This window comes from Molossus molossus, unplaced genomic scaffold, assembly GCF_014108415.1.
Source record: "Molossus molossus isolate mMolMol1 unplaced genomic scaffold, mMolMol1.p scaffold_m16_p_1, whole genome shotgun sequence".
Classification (NCBI taxonomy): Eukaryota; Metazoa; Chordata; class Mammalia; order Chiroptera; family Molossidae; genus Molossus; species Molossus molossus.
Genome location: NW_023425344.1, coordinates 18346155 through 18373307, shown reverse-complemented (window position 1 = coordinate 18373307; position 27153 = coordinate 18346155). Strand labels below are relative to the sequence as shown.

General features: G+C 34.1%; 1 protein-coding gene across 1 annotated transcript in view; it reads right to left on the bottom strand.

Moving 5' to 3' along the window:
* Positions 1-27153, bottom strand: part of TBC1D19 (TBC1 domain family member 19) — a 117546-nt gene that overhangs the window by 55869 nt on the left and 34524 nt on the right. Inside the window, exons 6-12 of the mRNA XM_036266080.1 lie at positions 25961-26024; positions 24934-24980; positions 20452-20562; positions 15303-15375; positions 7789-7827; positions 6576-6688; positions 3208-3282 (exon numbers count right to left, since the gene is read on the bottom strand). Coding sequence (XP_036121973.1) covers positions 3208-3282; positions 6576-6688; positions 7789-7827; positions 15303-15375; positions 20452-20562; positions 24934-24980; positions 25961-26024 — 522 coding nt within the window. The remainder of the gene's footprint in view (positions 1-3207; positions 3283-6575; positions 6689-7788; positions 7828-15302; positions 15376-20451; positions 20563-24933; positions 24981-25960; positions 26025-27153) is intronic.

The window sequence follows — 27153 nt, the reverse complement described above, 5'->3', positions numbered from 1 at the left end:
TTACATGCCCAGGTTATGGGCCCAATCCCCAGTGGGAGGCATGCAGGAGGCGGCCAATCAGTGTTTTCTCTCATTGATGTTTCTATTTCTCCCTTTCCCTCCCTCTCTCTCTAAAAATTAATAAAGGGAAAAAAAATTTTTTTTAAAAGAAACATGGGAACAATTACACAGAAATATTGAAGAAATCCCTGATAATACTGCTCAACCTACAAAATTCAACTGAGCTGTTGAGCAAAGCAGCAAAAAGGAGAGGATGAAATGAGTATGAATGATGCTGGAGGTGGCAGAATGTGTGCTAAGTCTGGAAAAGCGTTCTAAGTCAGAAGACAAGGGGCAGAAGTCGAGATCCTGCACTCTCAGCAGGAGCGATATTGCCTCTCAGGAGGTGAGAACTGGTTCTTGGGGGCCAAAAATGTTATATATTACAATTGTTTGTGGACTTCCAAAACTCATCCTTATTAAAAAAAAAAAATTCTTGGTGTTTAATTATGTTAGAGAAAAATTAGTTATCTTTAGGGGGCAATAAAAAGGAAAAGGTTGGAAAACACTGGTATAAATTGTCAGATCATAGTAAGTGATAGAAAACTGTAGATGATGTAGATAAGACACAGTTTGTGGGAAAAAAAATACAGTCCAGAGAGAATCATTTAGTAATTTAGCTTAGGGATGGTTTGATGATGTTCTATATTTAGTATTGCCTTGTTCCATTCATTCCTTTAACTACTAAAATAATTGACTTTATTTTCAGTTAAATTAAAAATGAGTCTTTGCCAAAGGGAGCTATAATGAAACTTCAAATAATTTTTTTAAATGCTCATTCCCTCAAGGACTGACTTGAACAACATTTGGAGTTGTTCCAAGATCAGCACAGCTCAACTAACACACATTAAGAATAATCAGAGGCAGATTTCTTCCTAAAAACACTCATGTTGTGAACAGTCAGGATTGATTCTACCAAACTTATATTCAATTCTTCAGACGCAGATTGTTTACTGTTTTCTCGCAGTAGATTTTCCTTACGGATTCACACTGAAATTCATATTGACAGTACAGAGAACTCTCCTGCTAGCACTCCTTGGTTTTCTGAACGTCTCTTGTGTGTCTTCTCTCAGAGGGGCTGAAGGTCTAAAAGCCATAAGATCTCTCAGTCTGTTGCTAAAACAATCACCTGAGCACAATCATAACTTCAAAGTTAATAGTAGTACCCATGTCCAAATCTACGTAAAAACTCTGAGTCAAGAATTTTCATCAAAAGACTGTCTCCTCTTAACTCTGCTCTTCTTTGCTCCCTGTAGAGCATAGTGGTTAAAAGTAAAGAAGTCAAGCCCTGGCCGGTTTGGCTCAGCGGTTGGAGCGTTGGCCTGCGGTCCAGAGAGACCAGGGTTCGGTTCCCACTAAGGGCATGTACCTCGGTTGCAGTTTGTCACCGGCCCTGGTTGGTCGTGTGGGTGGCAGCCACTTGATGTGTCCCTTCACATCGATGTTTCTCTCTCTTTCTCTTCCTCTCTCTCCCTCCCGCTCTATCTGAACAAAAAATGGAAAAATGTCCTCGGGTGAGGATTAAAAAAAAAAAAAAAAAAAAAGTAAAGAAGTCAAGTTACCCATATTCAAATCTTGGCTTTGCTATTTAATATGTAAATTTTTAAAAGTTTCTTTAATCTTTCTTTACCTCAGTTCCCTCATCTGTAATATGCTAAAAATGACAGCAGTACTTCCTGTTTTGTTATAACACGTGTCAATGTGTGGCTGGTGAGTAAGGGAATGATGTCAGTATAACAGGAAATTGTGTTGGTTCATATGCAATTTTTCTTTGTAAAAGGGGAGCCAAAACAGCAGTAGTAGAATTATAACCAGGAAAGGAAACAGCCTTCAGCTCAGCTGCTACACAAGCATGACCCCTAACTGTATACAAGCAAATTAAAGATGAATGACTGCCCTGGGTTCCCCCTCTCCAGAAAGGCACACCCCAGCCTTGCACATCTCTTTGTTGCTTTACTTCCTCTTGTGTCCACCTTAGCAACAGCCCCTGTAGCTCAGCCTACCACTTAACATTTGCATTATTTTAGCATTTCTGCTTTATTATTTTTGTACATTTAAAAATTTTTTTTTCTTTATTGATTTTAGAGAGAGGAAGGGAAAGGGAGAGAGAGAAAAATATCGATGAGAGAGAACATCGATTGGCTGCCTCCTGCATATCCTCCACTGGGGATCAGGCCCACAACCTGGGCATGTGTCCAGACCAGGTATTGAACCAGCGACCTCTTCGTGCATGGTTTGACGCTCAACTACTGAGCCACACCAGCCAGACGATTTTTGTACATTTTTAATAGCTCCTGCAGAAGCAGCCTGCCTAAGTTATCCAATTCATCTCTCAAGCTACCAATTATTATCTTTAGTACTCTGATTAAAATTGAAAAAGGTATCCAACCCTATTTTCTCCATAAGCTCTGTTATGTTTAATGCATGATTTTGTAGAATGCTACTCTTAAGGTAGCTGTCAGGAGCAAACGACAATCTGTGTTAGTAGTTGTCATGTTCTCCCAGACAAATCTTCAGGTTCTCGAAGTATAATCTTCTCTCCCTCATTTCTGAGACCTGAAATAATATACCCTTCTCCTCTGTCTTACAAGTTCTAAATTTAAAATCCAAGTGTTTTAAATAGCCTAATTATTAATTCAGAATTAGTCATACTCTGCCTATATCATGCTTACAGCATCTACATCTCAAGTTCATATCAGATACCTGGAGACAAAAACTCAGTGTATCCCTATTATAAATCTGTGACATACTTAGCCATATGTCTAGAAACTAAAAGAAATAAATAATAAAAAATTAATTCAATACAAGAGAATACACAAGTAGATCCTAAAGAATGAGATAAGATAAAAATATTATAGTCTGATACTTCTTTCATTTGCTTTTTTAGTTTGTGTGGTAAACTTTATAAGGATAAGAAATGCTTATCATTCTCTTAATCAAAAACTACATAAATAAAAATGGGAAGGATCCTGAACAGTTTCAAAGGGAAAGAAGGTAACACTAGATGGAGACTGCAAAATGTAAAGGTCAATCTTAACTATGTAAGTACGACCACTTAAAATTATTTTTCAAGGTTAATATGTTTCATTATACATAGTGCAGGCCTTGCATGTTAAAGACTCTCAAAAAATTTTTAATGATAATAATGAAATGAAAACTGTTACTTACTTTATAAATTAGACTGTCCACCAAAAGGTCATGCTGTATCACATTGGTCTTAAGCTGCTCATAATACAAGATATCCTAGAGTTATAAGTAAAACAAAAAAGTTAAAGATCAATCACATTTATAAAGTCAGCCTCAAACTTTAATAAATAATAATAATAGTATTATAAACACTAAGAGGATAGAGACTTTATTTCATTCACAACTACATTTTCCAAGCCTGGCCAATACTACTATATGCTCAATAAATATATCTAATCCTGTCACTTAGGATAAGATTTGGTGCCTGATGAATATTAAATCAATGTTTGTTAAAATGATTAATTTAACTTTAAAGCAAATACAGTATTTAGTAAGTAATTACTAGGTGCCAGGAACTATTTTACCCATTATACATTAGTTAACTCATTTAATGCCATACCAACAAAATAAAGTAGTTTGGTGATTATTATTCCCATGTACAGTTGAGAAACTGAGGCCCAGAGAAAAAAGCAAGTTGGTGCTCTAGGCAACAAAAGTAGTAGGATTTGATCCCAGGAAACCTGGCCCTAGAACCTATACAAAAACCAGAAGGACTACTCTATACTGCCTAATACCTAAATTATTATAAAATAAAAAGTTTAAACATACTAAATCATCCCTGGTGGTAAAAGCAATCATGGCATATGAAAGAAGTCTGTTTTTTTTTTTTAATTTGAATATGTTTCCATAATACTATAAAATCTGATTAATTCTCCACAGTAATAAGATTAGGTTAATGTGTAATCTAATAGAGAGCAAGAAATAGAAAAAAGAGAGGGAAGAGAGAAAGGAGAAAAAAAGGGAGAAAAAAAAAAAAGGGAAGAGGAGAAGGAAGGAAAGAGGGGGGAGGGACTGGAGAATACAATCCAGTTAAGCATCAGTTTTTTTGAAATGGCAGTAGTTAGTTCCTCTGCAAAGAGACAGGATTTGTTAATCTAGCTCCTGACCTGTGAAGGTGGTAGGTCATCTATGCTACACAGACCAAAATAAGACTTACAACCACTCTACTAGAGCTGATTACATTCACAAAACGTGCCCAACACACACTCAAATCTATTTTATAAGCTCTTTCTTTTCTTTCCCTTCCTTCCTTCCTTCCTTCCTTCCTTCCTTCCTTCCTTCCTTCCTTCCTTCCTTCCTTCCTTCCTTCCTTCCTTCCTTCCTTCCTTTTCTTTCTTTCTTTTTTTATCCTCACCTGAGGACATTTTTGCATTTATCCTCAGAGGGGGAGGGAGGGAGGGAGGGAGGGGGGAAGAGAGAGAGAGAGACATCAATGTGAGAGAGACACATGGATTGGTTGCCACCCACACGACCCCTACCGGGGACAAACTGCAACTGAGGTACGCGCCCTCAGCAGGAACTGAACCTGGGACTCTCTGGTCCATAGGCCGATGCTCTATCCTCCGAGCCAAACTGGCCAGGGCGTAAACTTTTACTTCTAAAGTGTCACCGTGCAAAATTGGCAATATCATTTTCTAAAACTGCTCTGAAATGAATCACAAGCTCTATTCTTTTAAAAAGGAAGAAAGTTATTTTTGTCAGTGTTGTTCACAAAGATAGATTTAGAAGACACATGCACACAAAAATAAATGAATAAAATAAAACACATGCATACATAATTTGCAAAAGCTGGACATGTAGTTTTTATAATGATCATATTTGACCTCTTAAAAACTGCATTATACATTATAATTCCTTTATAAGTAATTATATGCAATGTGCAATTATTATTATTACTACCATTAATAGTGACCATTATGTCAGGCACCATGTTAAAAGATTCATAAATATTATTCCATTTAATTTTCCCAACCATACTCTGATATAAATGTTATTATGCATATTCAAGTATTGGTAAATTGAGGTTTGGATAAATTTAAGTAACTCACTCACTGGCATATTTCAAGTAAGCTGGGAGAGCTGGGAGTTGAAACCAGGTCTATATAATTCTAAAACCCATGTTTTTGTTGTTGTTGTTTTTTTTAATTTTTATTAATTTTTGTTACAGATGTTTCTCCTTTTTTTCCCCATTGACACCCTCCTCCCCATCCCCCCACCCCATCCCCGGCTTTGTTGTCCATGTCCATTGTTCATGCATATGTGCATAAAGTTCTGTGGTTTATCTCTTCCCATCCCCCACCACCCCCTCTTATGAGGGTTGTCAGTCTGTACCCCACTTCCACATCTCTGGGTCTACCCTATTCCTCAGACTGTTATGTTCACTATATTCCACAAATAAGTGAGATCATGTGGTATTTGTCTTTCTCTGCTTGGCTTGTTTCGCTGAGGATAATACTTTCCAGGTCCCTCCATGTCGTCTCAAAGGATAAGAGATTTTTCTTTCTTACAGCTGCATAGTACTCCATTGTGTATATGTACCACTGCTTTTTTATCTATTCGCCTACTGATGGACATTTGGGCTGTTTCCAGGTGTTAGCTATTGTAAATAGTGCTGCTATAAAAATGGAGGTACATATATTCTTTGTGATTGGTGTTCCAGGCTTCTTAGGGTATAGTCCTAGAAGAGGGATCACTGGGTCAAATGGCAATTCAATTTTTAATTTTTTGAGGTAACACCATAGTGTTTTCCATAGTGGCTGCACCAGTCTGCATTCCCACCAGCAGTGTACTAGAGTCCCCTTTTCTCTACACCCTCGCCAACACTTGTTGTTTGATGATGTGTAAAACCCACGTTTTTAACCACTAGGCTAGGGAACTATTAGTTTGCTATTTATTAAAATATTTAAATGGATGACTTACATGCTTCAGGAGCTTAAGGAAAAACATCCCCACAAAAATGTTTCAAAACAAATGTCATATAATTTTTCTTTATTGAATCTATTACCGGTCTGTTGATGATTTCCCTTCATATTCATTATATTTCCTACAATAAAATGTTCTTATACTTAGAAAGATAATATTCCCACATAATCTGTCAATTTTTAGAACCATAAAAATAGTACATATTTCAAAAGTAACTGTAGGGACAAAGTACCCATGTCCTTATAATGAGTTGCCTGTCTTTGCTTCTCTCTATTCTAACATCCCATTTCTACGACACATCTTCAAGATCTAAATGGCAGATGCCATTTCTTAAAATTTTATTTATTGTTCTGTTGTATGTATAAGTACATACTAACTAGTTATTAATAAAAACTTATATGTTAAGCACAGAGATTAAATTATGTTAATAATGTCATAGAATTCAAAACTACAGTGATTTTAAAAACAAAAAAGGGGGTAACTATTAGATGAAAAAACCAAAGCATTTCTATTTTGAATAACTGGTCTTTGATATTTAAAAATAAATATCAATAGTTCAAATTTGATTTATCCTTTTTCCTTCTTACCTCAGGTTGACTGGAAATATTCAGAATGAGAGCCCATAACTCGGCTCTCAGTGCTGTAGGACTTCCTTGTCTGACATACTGTTGAGCAGCAGCACTATCTTGTTCTGCTAGAACTGGCAAAAGTATGTTAAAATCTCATTAAATGTTTCATAATTTAAGAAATAACAGAATCTTTAATTAAAAATCTTTTGGGAAGCCAACATTTCATCTTTAGATCTAACATATTTCCATCACATCATGACAACCTTCCTTGACTCTCTGTATTTTGATGTGGTTCTTTATGTTTTAAGCCTTTGGCTCCTCCACCTCCTATCCTGCCTGGTGAAAGTTTTTAATGTAGTTACCTCGAGATAACTTTGCTTTATCAAACAAAACAAAAAGACACATTAAATAACTGCTGAAATTTATCTAATGGTACTGTTTTCTTATAGTTTCTTCTTAAAAGAAAAATGGAAAAAATGTTACACTAAATGAAAATGATAAAACCAAACCAAACAAAGAAATATAAAATTTAAAAATAAAACATTTTAAATTTGCAATTGTGTTTAATAAAAACATCAAATCATACAAATGAAGTTTTAAAAATAAATATGATTTTGAAAAATTATACTAGGGAGTTTAGAATATGATAATATAATTGCCATAGAAAATCTATTCTGGCACACTTATTTGTACTTCATATTTCAAAGATAAAACAAGATTTACAAAAACAAAGAGAAAAAAGTCTGCAGAAGATGGAAAACATTACTTCCCAGAACACTAGGAGCCGCTCCAGTTATTAAGTCGTAACCATTATCAACAGTCGTCAGGAAGTGTGATGGTTACATTTTCTCCTGATGCTGGAGCATATTTCCATTAACACTAATGAGAAGTGTGTGGGCGCATCAAAGAGAGAACCTGCCTCTTTGATTTTGAAATTAAATTCTACTGCTGAATGGATTAAGCTAACATCCTTGAAGAATGTGTGTCTGCATTTATTTCCTTTTTAGTGAATCATCTGTGTATGTCTTTATCTGACATTTATTAATGAAGCCAAAATGATGCATTTCCCCTCTTTAGAAGATTCTCATTATAGTATCTATGCAGTTAAATATTACTCCTTTTTAGGTTTTTAGCTTTTCAGAGATTAAATTTCAGTTTGGGGTATGATACAGACATTTACTTAGGACTGTCTCATTTTCAGAAATTAAAATGAATATAATCAAAAGCTTACCTTTTTGCCCAATACGTACATGCTCATTTTCAAAAAGTTCTAAAAATGATAAAATAAAATAAAATTTTTAACCATAAATATGATCAGCCACATTTAGAACAATAATGGGTATATTTTTTCTGGTATGATACTTTTAATTATTTTAAAAGCTGAATGGCTCTGTAGAAGAGTATAAAAATTTTTATGTATGCATAAATCCTTTTTCTATGTTGTTTAAAGTTTGTAGAAATTAAAAGAGTTAAATATATCTAATCAGAAAAAAAATTGACAAACTAATTTTCCTTTGTTAAAACATCTTCTCGCCCTGGCCAGTTTGGCTCAGCGGTTAGAGAGTCGGTCTGTGGTCCGGAGAGACCCGGGTTCGGTTCCCGCTAAGGGCACGTACTTCGGTTGCAGTTTGTCCCCGGCCCTGGTTGGTTGTGCGGGTGGCAGCCACTCGATGTGTCCCTTCACGTCGATGTTTCTCTCTCTCTCTCCCTTCCTCTCTCTCCCTCCCACTCTATCTGTACAAAAAATGGAAAAATATCCTCGGGTGAGGATTAAAAAAAAAAAAAAATCTTCTCAAAACACAGTTTCTACCCATTCATCTTTGATTTTACTCTTAAAAAAAGCAATCTTTGATTTACCCTAAAATAACAAAATTTTGGGTGATTTCCAGAGGTCAAGGTGAAAGTGAGGCCAAACTGGATGAACAGAGTCAAAAGGTAAAAATTTCCAGTTATAAAATAAGTCATGGGATGTAACATACAGCATGATGACTATAGTTAATACTGTATTGCATACTTGAAAGTTGCTAAGAGAGTAAATCTTAAAAGTTCTTATCATAAGAAAAACAATTCTGTAACCATGTATGGCAAAGGATGTTAACTAGACTTATTGAGGTGATCATTCTGCAATATACACTAATGCCGAATCATTATGTTGTACACCTGAAAGTAATAATGTTGCATAGCAGTTATACCTCAATTAAAAAAATATGTTGGCAGCTTCATTTGCAAGTCCTACTTCCACTCTAATCTACCATTAAAGAAAATCTAATTTAAAAAGCCTTAACATTACATAGGTAAAATCCCTCTATACAATGCCATTTAAAAAGATTATATAATAGAAGCAAAGATTTGTTTTTCAAGTACCAATAAATGAAAAAAGACTCATAAACTAGACCAAATAAAAATCTTAAAACTTCTGTTCCCAGAGTGGAAACATGTATTTGCAATACATATATCCAGGAAAGAACTTCAGAATACATCAAGAACTCCTGGCAAGTCAATAAGAAAATGTCAACTAACTGACACAAATAGGCAAAAGACTTGAACAGGTTCTTTACAAAAGAGGATATCCCAAAAACCGATAAATAGGAAAAGGTGCTCAGTCATACTAATCAGAGAAATGCAAGAGAAGTAGGGATCAGACTGACGATCTGGGGGGAGGGAGGAGGATAGAGATAAACCAAAGAACTTATATGCATAACCAATGGACATAGACAACAAAACTGTGAAGGAGGGGCGGGAGCGGGGAGGAGGGTGTCATGGGGGAAAAGGGAGAAACATCTGTAACAAAAAAAAAATTAATGAAAAGAAAAACATATGAAATACACACCCACTACAAAGGCTAAAATGAAAAGGGAAATGGAGCAAATTAACTTCTCATACAAAGGTAAAGGAAGTGTAAATTAGTACCACTGCTTTGGAAGACTATTTGGCAACATATACTAATACTAACTATATGGATATTTTTGACAACTAGCAATTCATTCTTAGGTATATACCCTAATGCATACATATATGCACCAAGAGACAAATACAAGAACATCCACAGCAGCATTATTCATAATAACCAAAGAATGGAAACAACTCAAATGATCAAGAGTAAAATGGGTAAATAGTGGTATATTCATACAATTCACGCAGCAATGAGAATGAATGATATATAGCTGTATACAACACCAAAGAATACATACAGTATGATTACATATCTCTAAAGAACATAAATAGGCAAAACTAACCTCTGATGTTAGAAACCAGGATAGTTCTTACCTACGGTGGGGAGGGGGAAAGGATGGTAGAGTCTGAAAGTGTGCCTAAGGAGCTTTTGAGGTGCTGGTAATTTTTTATTTGTTGATCTGGTTGGAGGCTCTATTGATCTGTATACTTATGATTTGTGTCCTTTTCAGTACACATGTCATAGTTCTACAAAAGGTATTTAAACATTAGCACAAAACCAAAAAGGATTATAAAACCATGAGGAGAACTTTTAGCTCTTCTCCCCATGCCCAAGAAAATCAGTTTCTCAACTTCCTTTCCTCCTCTTTCTCCTCACCATATGAGAAAGAAGGAGTTGTTAGATTCTACAACAGCAGTTAATCTTTTTTTAATAGTTTGACATTATTTAATATAATTGTCAAATTACAAAAATATATGTTTAATTTCTAAACATCATTTCAGATTTACTGCAGTAAAAAAACAGAAGTAAATCTAAGTTAACCTAAGTCAAATGATGATATAGTGAAGAAAACACTAAGTAAAATTAATGCTTGTAAAAGTATAGCAATAACATCAACCAAAGTATTAATATAAATACTCTCCTTAAAGACTACTTACAATATTTGATTCAAATGAAGAGTACTAAAAAATTCTCTTGTATTTATATAAAAAGATACATGAAGAATATTAAACCTCTGCTTTAAAATTAACTGGCCAAATTAAAAACTGTTTAAATGAAAGGCAATACATTAAATTAAATTCATATCAGAATTATTTGTGGTATATTCATACAAATAACAAATAATAAACTTCTGAATACGTAGAAGGGTAGAATCCAAGCCGTTCAGATGTAAATCATAAGAAATTCACAACTGATAGAAATGATATGGGTGGGCCAACATGCAACATCTTAAAGACTAAAACTAAAGCTGTCTAATATGTAATTCTACAAGTTATTAGTTTTTAATGTGACAAACAACATAGTCACTTAACGCATTAGCTATTTTCTAATTTTTATACATTATTTCTTTTATATTTATCACTTTTTTTTTTTCAAATTTAGAACACATCATATATCTTACTGCACTTTAAATGCAGTAACAAAATTATTTTAAGTTCACCGATATTTTCTTTTGTGCTATGTTAGAGAAAAACTTCTCTGGCTATATCAAGCCTTTTCTTTTTGTATTAATCACATTTTCAAAATATTAATCTTTAGAATTGTTATATCAAGAAAGTTTGATTTTAAAATCTAAATAATCACAAACGAGAATAAATTAACAAGCAGGAAAAAAAAAAACCTTAGAAAAAGCAATAATGGAGGTCTGATCTAATACGTTTTTATTTGTTCTTAAAGTTTTATTTCCTGTTTCTGGCTTTTATTGCTTAAAACTTTCTTTGGTTCTCACATTAGCATATTCTTCTTAACTTTTTCTAATAAATGGGATCACTGTGTGCTAAAGGTCCTAAACGTACATGTGGCTCTTTGGGTACTTGGAGCCTGAGTTGTTTGGGCACTTAGGAGTGGCCTGCCTATCCTATGATGTCCGGGTTTAGCCCAGCTAAATGTAAAATGATACTGTACTTCTATTTTCCATTTATTAGTATTCAGGGTTAGATAATTTTTCATTACGCTAGTATTATGAAGTAAAATATTTAAACCAGAGTACCCTTTTCTTTTAGTTTATTTTGGCTCTAAAGTAATTATTTGAGATTATACAATGACCAAGTAAAATGTTTGGGGTCCCTCAAGACATATAATCATTTTCTATCGCTAAAGTATTTGAACATGTTTATTTCAAAGATTACATATAAATAACAGTACCAGTTTCATTTTAATTAGTTATGATTGCTGAGACTTAGTAACCAAAGGATCAAAAGTTGTCAGCCAATTCTTGTCCCTTATAAAAGTGGATGATACTACCAGGTGATAATAATGTTTTATTACTGAAAATAGTAGGAAATAAAAATAAAAAGACTTCTTTATGGAATTTAACTATTCGATTATGTGGAACAGAATAATTTGCTTTCCAAGTACCATTGTCTGGCCCAAGAATAGGAAACCCAAAGAAGTCAGAACCAGCTTCCCATCTGTAATCTGCGTTTCTCAAAGAATGCTCTGAGGACCATTATGCTAATAGATGCCTCTATATTAATAGATCTTGATTAGAAAAAAATGTTCTCTGGTAAAGTGTGATTAGGAGATGCTAAGATAAAAGTGAACTCGGGACTGCACAGTCTTGAAGACAGTAACACACACTGTAACTGCATGCCTTTCCCAAACCTTATTTGACAAGATCCTCTTTTTCACACGGCATATGATAATACTTCATGGAGCACACTTCAAGAAATGCTGTGCCAACTGAAGATGCTTTTTTCTTCCAGAAATAACAATCTGAGAAAATGTAAATTTAGCAGAATCCCCATCTAATAAGGTTCATTATTACGTATTATATTCAGACAATAATATCAGAAATATAAGCTCCTTGGGCTGATTCTGCTCACCCTTTTCCCTCTTAGCATGGGTCTTATGAATGATTTCCATAGTAAGTTTGTGTGTGTGTATTTAAAATAAATGCATATTCATGTAGTTTGTATGAATAATAAATATCTGACTTTTTTATTATTGTTAAACAAGGATTCCATTTTACAATGGTAAGGACTTTTCTCCTGGTTCTTATATAAAAGCTGATAAGTTAGTAAGTAAGAAATGCACTTCAATTATAAAAACTGAATAACAGTATTGATAAAACATGGGTAACACAGATTTTTAAAGATGAGCAGGAAGCAAGGGAAACACTATATAAATTATATGATTGACTAACTAAGCTGCACACCTGAAAGCAATACATAATAAAAATAAAATAAAATAAATTATATATTTTTAAAAAATGAGTAGGAAGGATATAGTTCCTTTAAGTCACATTTAAACTTAATCCTAAATATAAAATTTGCCTCCAGCCAAATATAAGTATTAGCAATATTTTCAAAATATTTAGCATTACCTTTCCATTTTAACCAAAGCCAGAGACATAGACTAAAAAATAAAAAGCTATTTTTTATTTCAGGCAAAAGTAGTTCTATATGACCTCATTCTTCTTTCCAAGTAATACTGTTGCCTAGCAATTCTCAAGACAGACAAAAACCTCTGTACTATACCACTAAAAACAATCTCATTGGATGAACACTAATTCAACCCAATTTTTGGCAGTCCTGCTTTGAAAATTTGAAAGAGCAAAAATAACTGCATCAACTAGAGATTTTCAACTTCCTCCAAGCTGACTTAGGTGCTCTCTCCTCTGCTCCAACTTCTCCTTGTATATAATAGCCAATGCCATGCAAGTCTTATCTGAATTGTATTTTATACTATATCTTCCCTAAAAACAAAAATTATGTCATAGCTATTTATTGACTAGTCCCTGGCCTTTTTCAAAATTTCACACACATTTGTTGTATTATGAATGAATCAAAGAAGAACCAAATTAAGGCGGAAAAATAGGTTTTCTAAAGCATAGCTATTATAAGGTTTAGAATAATATAAAACAATTCTTAAGGATTTTTTTCAAAAGTGAAAATCATAAATATCATTCAAGGTTATATTACTTTCTTTTCCCTTTTGTTAGTTGTATATGGTCATCACTAGCCATGAACATCAGTATAAGGCAAGATATCTGTCTCAGTCTGTTCAAGCTTTTCACAAAGACATCAATTCAGGAGGGCAGACTGCTTAGTTTTGGATTTTGGTTCCACCACTTACTAGTTTTGTGACTTTGGGAAAGTTATTTAACATCTGCATGTCTTCAACTTTAAAATGGTGGTATTACTTTTATGTCATGCCATAGAAAAAAAACTAAAACCATAATGCAATACCATTGTTTATCACCAGAATAATTAAAGATGGAATCCACCCAGCCTTGGCATGCATATAGAGCAACCACTGTTCTCACATTGTTGATGGAAGTGTAAACCTGTACTATCATTTTTAAAAATTCTTTGGTAGTTATCTACTGAAGCTGAACTTATGCCAACCCTAGGACCAAGAAATTGCATTCCCAGGTATGTATACTCAACATATATTCACTAAAGACACACATTAGAACATTCATAGCAGCCTTATTTGTAATAGCCCTACAGTTGAAACTTCCCAAATACCTATCAACAATAGAATGGATAAATGTGTGTGGTATGTTAATATAATAGACACTATAATGCATAAAGCCCAAAATATTTATAAATACACACAGCAATATGGCTGAATCTCAAAAACACAATAGTGAGCAAAGAAGTCAAACATCAAAGAATACATATATACTGTATGTTTTAATTCATATAAGGTTCAAGAATTGGCAAAACCAATCTATGCTGGGAGAAATCAGAGCAGTGTTTATCTTTCACATGGAGGATAAAGATTAAAAGAGGTTAAGAGGGGGCTTAAATTTATTAATCTGTATTTGTCCAATCAATAGAAATTCATTGAGCCACTCTCTTACAATATATACTTTCCCCAAAACATTAAAAACTAGTAAAGTTTTAAAAGGATTAATAAATATACTTTGTACATTGCTGAGGGACTAAAATGAGGTAATATACATATAACACATAGTATATGCTCAATAACTATTTTTATTATTAAGAATAATAAATAGCCACCTTCCTTATTTTATAGAGGAGGAAACAGGTGCAGAGATGTAAAGCGACTTGTCCAAGACACATAGCCAGCCAGTGGCAGCTGACAGTCCAGAACAGTTCCCTGACACTTCTCTAGTATTATTTCCACTACAATATAGGCCTCCCATATTTAAGTCAATTTTTACTTCCTTTTATCATAGACAAATACCAATCTGGCCTTTTATAAAAACATGTATTTTTTTTTTTTATCCTCACCCGAGGAAATTTTTCCATTTTTTGTTCAGATAGAGTGGAAGGGAGAGAGAGAGAGAAACATCGACATGAAAGGGACACGTCGAGTGGCTGCCACCTGCACGACCAACCAGGGCCGGGGATAAACTGCCCTTAGCGGGAACCGAACCCGGGTCTCTCTGGACCGCAGGCCGACGCTTTAACTGCTGAGCCAAACCAGCCAGGGCTACTTATGTAAAATAAAAGATAGAAAAACGTTCTGGATGATTAAGGTTTAAAAAATATTAATTTTAAGGCCTAAGTTTATTCAAGGTAGAATGTCTGCGTTTGTTTAATTTGGTGACATGAAAAATAATAAACATAAATAGTGATGGCCAGTAAACGGGAATACGAGTGCTGCCAATAAATATTTTTGCCAACAAAATAACTTGTTCAATGACTTTTCAAAATTATTTTAAAGATCTTCAAATAAAAAGACAAGATCTAGTTGTACTCTGGTAATTACAACATACTGAATTCTATTCAATAATTAATAGCAACCAAAGAGAGACAAAAGGTATGCTTTATTTTCCAATATAAAAATGTTACTAGATTAATTTGGACATGACAAACTAACCCGTTACCTCGATCTCATTTATCATTGATTATATGCCATATGGGAGAAATACTAACCAGGAGGCACTTGTGTAGAATCATCTATACCTAGTTGTCCTGTAGTTAAGCCGAGTTCTACAAATAATTCTTTCTGAAAAACAACACACATAGAATTTATATACATCTCAGACTTTGCTACATGTAAAAAAAATCACCATCTAAACATCAGAATAAATAAAAATCACAATATAAAGCAAATCTTTGCTTCCTTCAAACATCTAAAGAAGAAAAGGGTGTTATCGAATCTTTAAATAGTAAAGTACTAATTAAAAATTAAGGAGCAGGACAACCATAATTGTTTTACTACATGTATTGCTATGTAACATTTACATTTTTTATTGCCATGTGAAACAAACATAAATAGAAAAATAAAAGCTCTTAGGAAAAATTAATATATAATGGGAAAATAAACTTAAACACTCAATATTTCTCCTAATTTAGAGTCTTTAGTAGTATTTTTACTTTCTCCAAATTAATTCTACCTAAGAAAATATTTTACTTTGATGCCTTATGACTAATTTGAGTGTTGCCGATGGTTTGAAAAAAAACAAACTCTTTTTAAAATAGTTGTGGCTTTTTTGCTTTTTTTAGGTAATAGGTTAATCAGTAAAGTAAGAAATGAATTATCTGTTGAGGAAAGAACTACTAACATTCAAATCTTTCCTGAAACACACATATACACACTATATGCAATAATTGTCAATTTTATCTTCTAAAATCATTGTCTAAACTTACCAATATAATTTTTTATCTGTGCTCTCTATGGTACAGTACTTTACTCGGCTCTTAATCAACTAAACACTGAAAATATCCAAAACAACTTAAATTAATTTTTAAGTAAAATTAGACTATCAAGTGCTCTGCTAAAATAAGAATAAATTAGATTTATTCTCCAGACTTCCTCTACTTATCTAGTAATGTCTAGGGAAAGTAATCATGTTTGTCTGTTATTTTTAAAATATATAACAACCCCATGTTATTTGTATTATCTTTATTCTCTAAGTAATTAAATATTTCTATTAATATTTATTTGCCTCAATGTTTTGTTACTACTCAATTGCTAAAAACAAACTTCCTTCTCCTTTAAAAAATAAAATTAATTTAATCTTTCCCAATTATCTATTATTATTTAAGTTCATAATTTATTAATGTCCCTCACAAGACAGTTATTGAGCCTAATATGCACACACATTTCATTTTTGTATTGATTTGAAATAACTACCATTATATTTCAATTTTTAACTAAACTTGATTTTCATCTATATTTAAAAACAGCACTGCATCATGTTACCAATTTTTTCGATTAAAGAGGTAAAAATTTAATGTTATTCTTTCATTTTCAACCACTGTCTTCCATTTATTTTAAACCCTTCATTGAAATCATTAGAATTAATAACAATGTATTTGATATTTTAATAAATTTGTTCTTCATACTAAGAGGGACTTAAGTGCAACAAATATTTCAGTATTAGGTTCTAAAGTCACAATGGAGAATTACACTTATGGGAAGACATGGTAGGAGCAATGTAAAACTCTGAACGTTGTTTTCCATTTCGCTGCTCTGGACTATTTTTTACTCCACATCAGTAGAGCTGGCCCCTAATCGCAGATTTTCTTCAAGACTCCCCCAAGATATCATGACTTCTAGGACACCTTTGATATTCCAGGCTGAGTTAGGTAACTCTTCATGAGCATGGATTACCCTTTTGAACCTCTTTCAAAGCATATAATCACATCACATTAAAATGATCTTTTACTGTCCATCTATCCTGAAGCTCTTGGAACAGTGTCTCATACACATTTGCACCCCCAGAACTTAGGCTGGTGTTAAGTGACACACAGCAGGACTCAATAATATGAAACCGTACTACTGAGCTCTAGTTCCACACTGCTGCCTCCACACGGCTGAGTCAGTAAACAGAAACTGGTCAGCAACTTCACTTTAGAGTTAATAAGTTTCAGTTTCAAGAAATTTCCTTTTAACATGGACGAGTGTACATAACATTGTGAACTAGATTTAGGGGCCACCCTGTATAGTATCACAAGACTCACTGAGCTTCATCAACTTCAATACTCATATAAACAGACCAGGGTCACAAATAAAGCATGCATCCTGCAGTCAGACTCATTACACATCCAGGCCATGTGATTCAGGGAAGGCAGGAATAACTATCCCTAATGACCACAGGAAGAGAAGGACTAACCATACTCTTCGTGGGAATAGCTACAATTTCTGGAACATTAGCCATAGGCTTTTGTTCTTCAATAACTGATAATGAATCCACATCAGTGACAGGTCCCTTCAAACAGACAGACAGAGTTAGTCCCATTAACACACATACTGAACATTTACAGACATGATCAACTGTTCCTGCTTCTTTCTACCAAACTCCTTCAAACTTGTTCAAATGACACCTCTGAGAAGACTTCCTACCACTTTTCTGGAAGCATCTGCCACTTTTCCTTCTGTACAGCCATAGCATATTGTACAAAACACTACTAATATAGGGCTTTTAACTCTTTTAAAAAACTTTTTCTCAAAAATTAACTTTTTATCAAAGTTGTAGTAGTCATGGTCAACAGTTATATATAGCTCTTCATGTTCTACTAACTGGGTGGCTTTAAACAACAGAAATTTATTCTCACAGTTCTGAAGGTTAGAAGTCCCAAATCAAGGTGTTAACAGGGCCATGCTCTCCCCGAAGGCTCTAGGGGAGAATCCACTGCATACCGTTCTCTTGGCTTCTGATGCTGCTAGCAATCTTGGGTGTTCCTTGGCTTACAGACATATCACTCCAATCTCTGCCTTCACTGTCACATGATAGTCTCCTTGTGTCTCTCCCTTCTGTGTCTCTTCTCCTCTTCTCATAAGAACACTAATCATATTGGATTTAGGACCCACCTGACTCCAATAATCATCTTCACTTGATTGCTTCTGCAAATACCCTATTTCCAAATAAGGTACTGGAGGTTAGGACTTCAACAAACCTTGGGGGGTGGGCACAATTCAACCCATAACTTCTATCTTAACTTACTGATCTGCACCACAAGTCTGTGAGATAATATCACTCCTGTATTACAAATAAGAAAACTAAAGTTCAAGGTCAAAAAAACTTTCTCAAGTTCACACAGCCAGTAAGTGGGCAGAGCAGGTTAGTTAGCTTCCAAATCTAATCACCTACACTTGTCTCTACATGCAGCAAATAGTTTGAGGTCAAATCAGCGAAAAGACTTATTACAACAACAAAATAGTGGTTCTCTATTTTATTTTTTATCCTCACCTGAGGACATTTTTTGATATTTTGTTCAGATAGAGTGGGAGGGAGAGAGAGAGAGAGAAACATCGACGTGAAAGGGACACATCGAGTGGTTGCCACCCACACGACCCAATCAGGGCCGGGGACAAACTGCAACCGAGGTACGTGCCCTTAGCGGGAACCAAACCCGGGTCTCTCCGGACCGCAGGCTGATGCTCTAACCGCTGAGCCAAACTGCCCAGGGCGTGCTTCTCTATTTTAAACACTCCGTCCCAACACACAGACATACACACATACACTTATAATTGACCCACTATCCAGGGACAACCATTTTCAGCTTTTTTTCTTGGTATGCATCTCCATATTTCAAGGAATAAGTGTATACTGCTATTTTTATTTACCAGTTTCAGGTATTTACTGTTTTGTTTTGTTTTTTTAATGATAAATGGGAATTTTTAGCCCATGTACTTCTCTCCATCATCTCAATATAATTATATATAAATTCTTGATTAAATCTATATTAAGAGTTTGCATCATTATGACTATTTAAATATTATTCACTGTTGAGCCACATAATATGTATTTCCTTTTTTGTACTTTTTTTTCAGGTCATAATTATACAATTTTTTCACTTACAGAATTTTCTCTAATTATTTACCTCTTTCTATGACATTTACCAACTCTGAAAAGACCCTCCTCGATATAATTTTGCCGGTGGTCAAAGCTGTCAGATCACCTACACTTGCGGTGTGCTTCTTGTAGGCACACAAGAGCTGTAAGGTCGGAGCCCTCCAACCTCTCCCTCCAGTCTGGAACCACCGTGCTCGGGCCCTGCTGCACCGCCTTTGTCCAGGAGCTTCTCTTCGTTGTCATTCTGGAAATTCTCCTTCTAGGTGGAAAACCCATTCCCTGGGTTCCCTATTTGTTCTTTTTATTTATGACCTTGTTCTGGAGCACTTCTACCAATAGCTCCCTGAATAAGAGTAAATATTTTAGATTACATACATCTGAAAATGTCTACTCCAACTTCACATTTAATTGACTGTGGTTATATACAGAATTCTGGGCTTGAAATCACTTGAATTTTTAAAGGCATTATTTCAAAATCTTCTGACTTCCAGTCTTACAGCTCAGAAGTCAGATACCACTCTGATTCCTGACAGTTTATATGCACTCTGTTTTTCTTCTGTAAAAGTTTTTAGTCTTCTTCCCAGGTGCCTTGCTGTGGGTCTTCTCTCACTCATGGCATTGGGAACTCGGTGGGCCTTTCCATACTGGAGACTCAGTCATTCAGTTCTTGGAAGTTTTAATAATTCTCTTGCCTCTGTTCTACCTTTCTGGAACTCCTACTGGTCAGATGTTAGCCTCTTGAACTGATCTCTAATTTAAAAAACATTTTCTCCCTTATTTTTCATCTCTTTGGCTTTTTGCTTTTGCTCTGTCTTCTGATAGATTTCCTCATCTTTGTTTTTAACTCTTCTAGTGATCTTTTTTTTTCTTGCATACTATATTTTTGATTCCTAAAAGCTCTTTTTCATACTCTAAGGTTTGTTTTGTTATTTTAATAAAATTCTGTTCCTGTTGCATGAGTAATATCTTCTCTCTGAGGACATTAATGGTTTCTTTAAGTCTTCTATTGGGAAGAAGTGGTTAGCAACACACTCTTTTTTTGTAGATGATCTTGGGCGTACCTTCTGCCAGCATTGTAACCCTGAAAATGTATTAGATCACTCACACACACACACACACACACACACACGTAAAGAGGAATGCCAGCTATATTACTATACAATGTTATTTACTGGAAAATCAGCACATCCTATTGTTTGGATATATGCTGCAAAAATATTTTTCTAATGGTTGTCTTCTAAAATATATATTAATTTATTGTTATATACCTCTATACTTACCAATTCAGGGATGTCTTTTACTTTCAGAGGAACTTGGATTAAACCCAAATGAGTCCTGAAACTAAGAGAATCACCATTTTCATAATTTGGGTTGCGAAGATTAATTAACACCTTTAAAAACAAATCCAACAAAATTGATTAGTTTTTATATGGAATGTCTACATTTATAAAATTGGCAGTGATATGCTTGGTGTATCACCACAAAATTAAAACTATTTGGGTTTATTCATGTACTTCAATAACATTCTAAAATACTGTAAAATTGTACTAAAATGTTAAAATACCATAAACATGCTTTTAATTAGGATGGCTTAATATTCCAACTGATGATCTACCATATAAAACTACAAAATTAAGAATTTAGTTATAAAGAAAAATTTTGATGGTAAGTAAAAATAAGAATTGTTTGACTATAATAATTTACCAGGGAAGGTGAGAGAAAAATAAAAATTGTTTGATTGTAATATTTACCAGGGAAAATTTTAGAACCAACTCTAACCATTTGAAAAAATATGTATTGACAATATTTTTAGAAAGATACTTAAGTAATATTGGGGGATGGTATTACCTCTAAACTAAACCCACATGGAAAAACAAAAGAATTTTCAGAAACCAAGGTAACAAAAAAAGACAATGTATATACAGTACTTTTCAAAATTAAGCAGATAAAAATAAGTCATGGAAATTTACATATCCTTTAATCTAGGAATCTCATTTCTATAAGTATAGTTGTAGGAATAATTTAAAATATTTGCAAAACTAGTACAGAAAGAATGTTAATGAAGTGTTGTCTATAACGAAAAAACATATAACAACTTAGACATCCCATTAGAGGGAATTACTTAAATAAATTATGATTGATTCATATAATAAAATATAGTATAATAAGTAATGTAGGTAATAACGAAAAAATGTTCACAATATATTACTTTTTTTAAAAAGTATAATTGTAGTGTTTATTGCTGTATGATTGTATTATGAATAATTTTTGTTTAAAATTTTCTTCTTATCTATGTTTTCTTATTTTTCTTTTTTTTGTTTAATTAATTAATTTTTGTTACAGATGTTTCTCCTTCTTCCCCCATTGACACCCTCATCCTGTGTTCCCCCACACACACACATTGTCGTCTATGTCCACTGGTTATGCTTATATGCGTAAGTTTTTTAGTTTATCTCTTCCCTACCCCTGACTCCACTTCTCTGAAGTTTGTCAGTCTGAATCCTACTTCTATGTCTCCAGGACTATTTTGTTCATCGCCTTATTTTGTTCATAATATTCCACAAATGAGTGAGATCATGTGATACTTATCTTTCTCTGACTGGCTTATTTCGCTTAGCATAATACACTCCAGGTTCCTCCATGTCATCTCAAAGGATAAGAGATCTTTCTTTCTTACAGCTGCATAGTATTCCATTGTATATATGTACCACAGCTATTTTATCCACTCATCTATTGATGGACACTTGACCTATTTCCAGATCTTAGCAATTAAAAATAGTGCTGCTATGAACATATGGGTACATATATTCTTCCTGATTGGCGTTTCAGGCTTCTTAGGATATAGTCCTAGAAGTGGGATCACTGAGTCAAATGGCAGGTCCATTTTTAATTTTTTGAGGAAACACCATATTATTTTCCATACTGGCTGCACCAGTCTGCCCCCCTCCCCCCCCACTAGCAGTGTGCTTGAGTCCTCATTTGTCCACATCCTCACCAGTATTTGTTGTTTAAGGATTTGTTGATCACCACCATTCTGGCAGGTGTGAAGTGATATCTCATAGTCATTTTAATTTGCATTGCTGTGATGATTAGTGATGTTGAGCATTTTTTCATATGTCTCCAGGCCATTTGTATGTCCTGTTTGGAGAAGCATCTATTTAGGTCCTCCGCCCATTTTTTAATTGGGTTCTTTGTCTTCCTTTTGTTGAATTGTATGAGTACTCTAAATATTTTGGAAATTAACCCCTTATCTGATGTATCATTGGCAATTATGCTTTCCCACATAGTGGGTTTCCTTTCCATTTTGATGCTTGTTTCTTAGAAAACCCTAAAGACTCCATAAAAAAGAGCTACTAGATTTAATAAATGAATTTGGCAAAGTAGCAGGTTACAAAATCAACATCCAGAAATCACTGGCATTTTTATACACCAATAATGAACTCACAGAAAGAGAAACTAAAAAAAAAATTCCATTTGCCATTGCAACAAAAGAATTAAGATACCTAGGAATAAACTTAACCAAAGAAGTAAAGGACCTATTTGCAGAAAACTACAGGACATTGAAAAAAGAAATAGAGGAAGATATAAAAAAGTAAAATCATATACCTTGTTCATGGATTGGAAGAATTAACATCATTAAAATGTCCATACAACCCAAAGCAATCTATAGATTCAATGTAATTCCCATCAAAATACCAATGACATACTTATTTATTCATTTATTTATTTTTGGTACGTGCCCCTAGCAGGAACTGGACCCGGGACTCTCTGGTCTGCAGGCCAATACTCCAACTGCTGAGCCAAACCGGCCAGGGCACCAAAGACATATTTCACAGAACTAGAACAAACACTCCAAAAGTTTATATGGAACCAAAAATGACCCCAAATAGCCATAGCAATCTTGAAAAAGAAGGACAAAGTAGGAGGAATCACAATACTGGATAACAGGTTATACTACAAAGCCATTGTAATCAAAACAGCCTGATACTGGCACAAGAATAGGCATATAGATCAATGGAATAGAACAGAGAACCCGGAAATTGACCCACAGCATTATGCTCAATTAATATTTGACAAAGGTGGAAAGAGCATACAATGGAGTAAAGACAGCCTCTTCAATAAATGGTGTTGGGAAATTGGACAGCTACATGCAAAAAAACTAGACCACCAACTTACACCATACACAAGAATAAACTCAAAATGGGTAAAAGACTTAAATGTGACTCGTGAATCCATAAAAATCTTAGAAGAAAATGTAGGCAACAAAATTTCAGACACCACATGCAGCAGAATTTTCATTGATACATCACCTAAGGCAAGAGAAACACAGAAAAATATTAATACACGGGACTACATCACACTAAAAAGCTTCTGAACAGCAAAAGAAACAAGCATCAAAATGTATTCTTTTGGGGTTTTTTTGTTTGTTTTTTTATCCTCACCAGAGGACATTTTTCCATTTTTTGTTCAGGTAGAGTGGGAGGGAGAGAGAGGAACAGAGAGAGAGAAACAGAGAGAGAGAGAGAAACATCGATGTGAAAGGAACACGTCGAGTGGCTGCCACCGGCACAACCGACCAGGGCCGGGGACAAACTGCAACCAAGGTACGCGCCCTTAGTGGGAACCGAACCCGGGTCTCTCAGGACCGCAGGCCGACGCTCTAACCGCTGAGCCAAACCAGCCAGGGCTCAAAATGTATTCTTATTTTTCTATCAATTAACATTCATTTTGGGTAAAAATAATAATTAAAAAACATTTTTAAATTGAAATTCTTAAGGGAATGAAACCATCAAGAATCCAGTGAAGGAGAGTATGACAGAAACACTATCATATCTGAGGAAGCATTAATGGACTGATAACTAATGAGTGATAAAATGGAATGTACTATAATGTTAAAAGTTTCATAAAACTGCAAACACTAAACTGAAAGAAAATATCAATGGTATTTGTTTTAAAAAATAAAGGATTTAGCAAAGAATCAAATATCAAATGCAGACTAATAGAGAACAGCACAATTTTAGCCTAATCATACAAATACTGCATGGGAAACTAACACACAGATTAGAAAAGAAAAAGAACCTATGAATACATGGGTAATAGGAAAGAGAAAAAATATTAAAAAGAGGCTATTTATAACTCCAAAAGGCCTGAAAATTTTTCTGACAGCGTTTAATGTTGACAAACAGGTTCAGAGACAAAAGGTTCAGAAAAGAAATAAAGACAAAATGTGAAAGATTCATTCATTTACCAACTATTAACTGAGCAAGTATATGCTAAGTATTTTTCTACCTGTTGGAGACAGAGCAGTTAAAGACAGGAGTATGTATCTATGTCTACCTCCAGGGATACCTGGGAGTCTGGTCAAGATGGGATAGAATGTACTAACTTATCATTTATAATGGGCTACTTAATAGCCCCTGTATTTAATTGTTTATAGCCTGAACTGTTAGAACAAGGAGAGGATAAGAAGGGAAAAGATTCCCTGAGCACCTATATATGCCAGGCAGCAGGCTACATGATTTATAGTCACTACTTTTTAAATAAAAATCTTCCTAATTGATTTACTTGCCTCTAATCTTTCCACATTCCAATGTATTTTCCATGTGCAATTTCTGAACACAAATTTGATCATGTCATTCCACTGCTTCATCAGCTCAGAGGCTGTTTACAGGTGATTCCCCTTCCTGGAGATATTCTTGTATCATCATTTCTTTCACATTTTCCCCTCATTAACATACATATATTTAACCAATAGAACCTACCTCAAGAAAATCCTTAGGTGCGTAAACAGGTCTGAAAAGGCTTAAATCTAGAATTAAGAAGATAGATTACAAACAAAATTTCAGTTAACATATTACATGAATGGTTATTAATAATAAATGTTAATGATCATTGCATGTTGCTGTGCAGCTAGATGACTTCAAACATTTGTAGAGTACTGGCCATTTATCACACCTTGTATTAAGTATTGGGAACACAAAAATGAAAAGACAGTCCTTCCCCCTTGACAGCCTAGATGACATATTCTGAAAGAAATTAAGAGTCTCCTTTTCATAAAGTTACAATAGATTATTTATAACTGAATTGAATAAACAATGTCAATATAATATAAAAGTTCTGTAGGAGAATTCTTAAAGAACGTAGAATGCAAGCAATGCATTCTCCGTGAATTCCTCCAGTTGTACTGAACTGTTCTCCCTTTTGAACTTCTGCAACACACTGCGTCCTGTGTTATAGCGCTTGGCACCTATTTCTTTCCTAGTCTCCTACTCTTCCTTTTAAGGAGGAGTAGTGAGCAATTATGTACCTTTCTACTTATGCAATTATATTATATATAGTTGTCATTCACTTTATGTTTATAAAATCAATTGACTTAGTTTTAAACATTAAAATGATCTAAAAATAAGTTCTTAAAAACATTTTAGAAGTCTTAAAACTTTTTACCATTAATATATCTTGAACATCAACAGAATTAAAGCTTGAATAATATTTACCTTAACTATGAGTCTAAGAAATCCAAGAATGATTTCATTTACTCTTTATAAGAATGTTTTCAAATGCTGCTTTTAAAAAAGATAATTGATTTAAATATTCTCAAAATAATAGAAAACACTGACTAAAGTTAGAAATTTTCAAACTGCAAAATAAACAAAACAGATGACAGTAAAATAGTGGGAAGGGAATGTTGTCATCTGTCCAAAAGCACTGTTAATACTGTTATTTTAGATCCACAATTAAGAAGGCATTTTTATCCCCCACTACCACATTTTGAAAAAGTTCTTCATATACCTGGTTCATCAGTTCCCATTTCATTCCATTTATTGAGAAGTTCTTTCTGTTCTCCAACTGGCCTCTAAAAAAGGTAATTTAAAGTTGGTTTCACTGTGTGAAGTCTAGCAATGCAGCCAAAAAGTGAGAATCAATAACTTATCTAAAAGCTTAAATAAGCTACTATAACATAAGGAAAAATAATTTCATTACACACAAACTTTTTTGGAATTACACTTATATTATCATTACTTAACTATTATATATAGTTTCAATGGCTCAGCTAATGAATCCAAGAAAAGAAGGTAAATAATCTGTATTGGCCACTTCATTTCACACACAAAAAACTGCTCCTCAGCCGCATACTACGCCTCTTATCCCATCCAGCAGTCTCAGAAATGCACTGCAAAGGGGACTGGCCAGGAGAGTATGACTGTGAGTCGGTAGTATCATCTTCCTCTAAGAAAGATAGTGTATTACACAACACTGCACATTTAGACAGTTTTCAATATAACTGTATTCTTTTTAACATCATCCTTCTAGTGACTTCAGTGACTTGTCCCTGGATATTTTCCAAAGTACATCCATTATATTCTGTTCAACAGCAGGGAATAAATAGCAGGAAGGGAGAATGAAGTGAGGAGAAATTTGTTCTCTTCTACTTGTGAGCAGCTATAAGAAGCCAGGACATTCCTCAACTGGCTTTTCTCAACTCTCCCCTTCAAAGCCCAGACTGAAAGAGAAATGTTGCGTGAGTATTAGATCTAAGTAAAGCTAATACTACTCAATCTAAATAGTTCTGTGGAGAGATGATAAATCATTCTTTTCACTGCCTATATTAATACTGAAAGATGGCACCATGTTGGCTATTACAAGAAGACATGCCTGAACACCATCTCTAGTTTTAAAATGTGGCAATTTTGCTAATTAGCCAAAAAGTAAGGAGTCTAAAGGTGACTGAAATCTTTCAAGTGCACATATAACTTTATAGCCAAATCTCTAAATAATCTATATGGTAGATTCTATTCTTTATTTTATTTACTCTCAAGTTACAGGTTTATTACAAAAAACATCACAGCATATATAATAGAAATCTATATAAAATACACTCCCATAATTAATCTCATATAAATTTTTGTTTCAAAACAAATTGAAATACTAGTTTAAAAAAATAAAAGACAAATCTGCCTAAGTTATAACTTCATGATACTTCC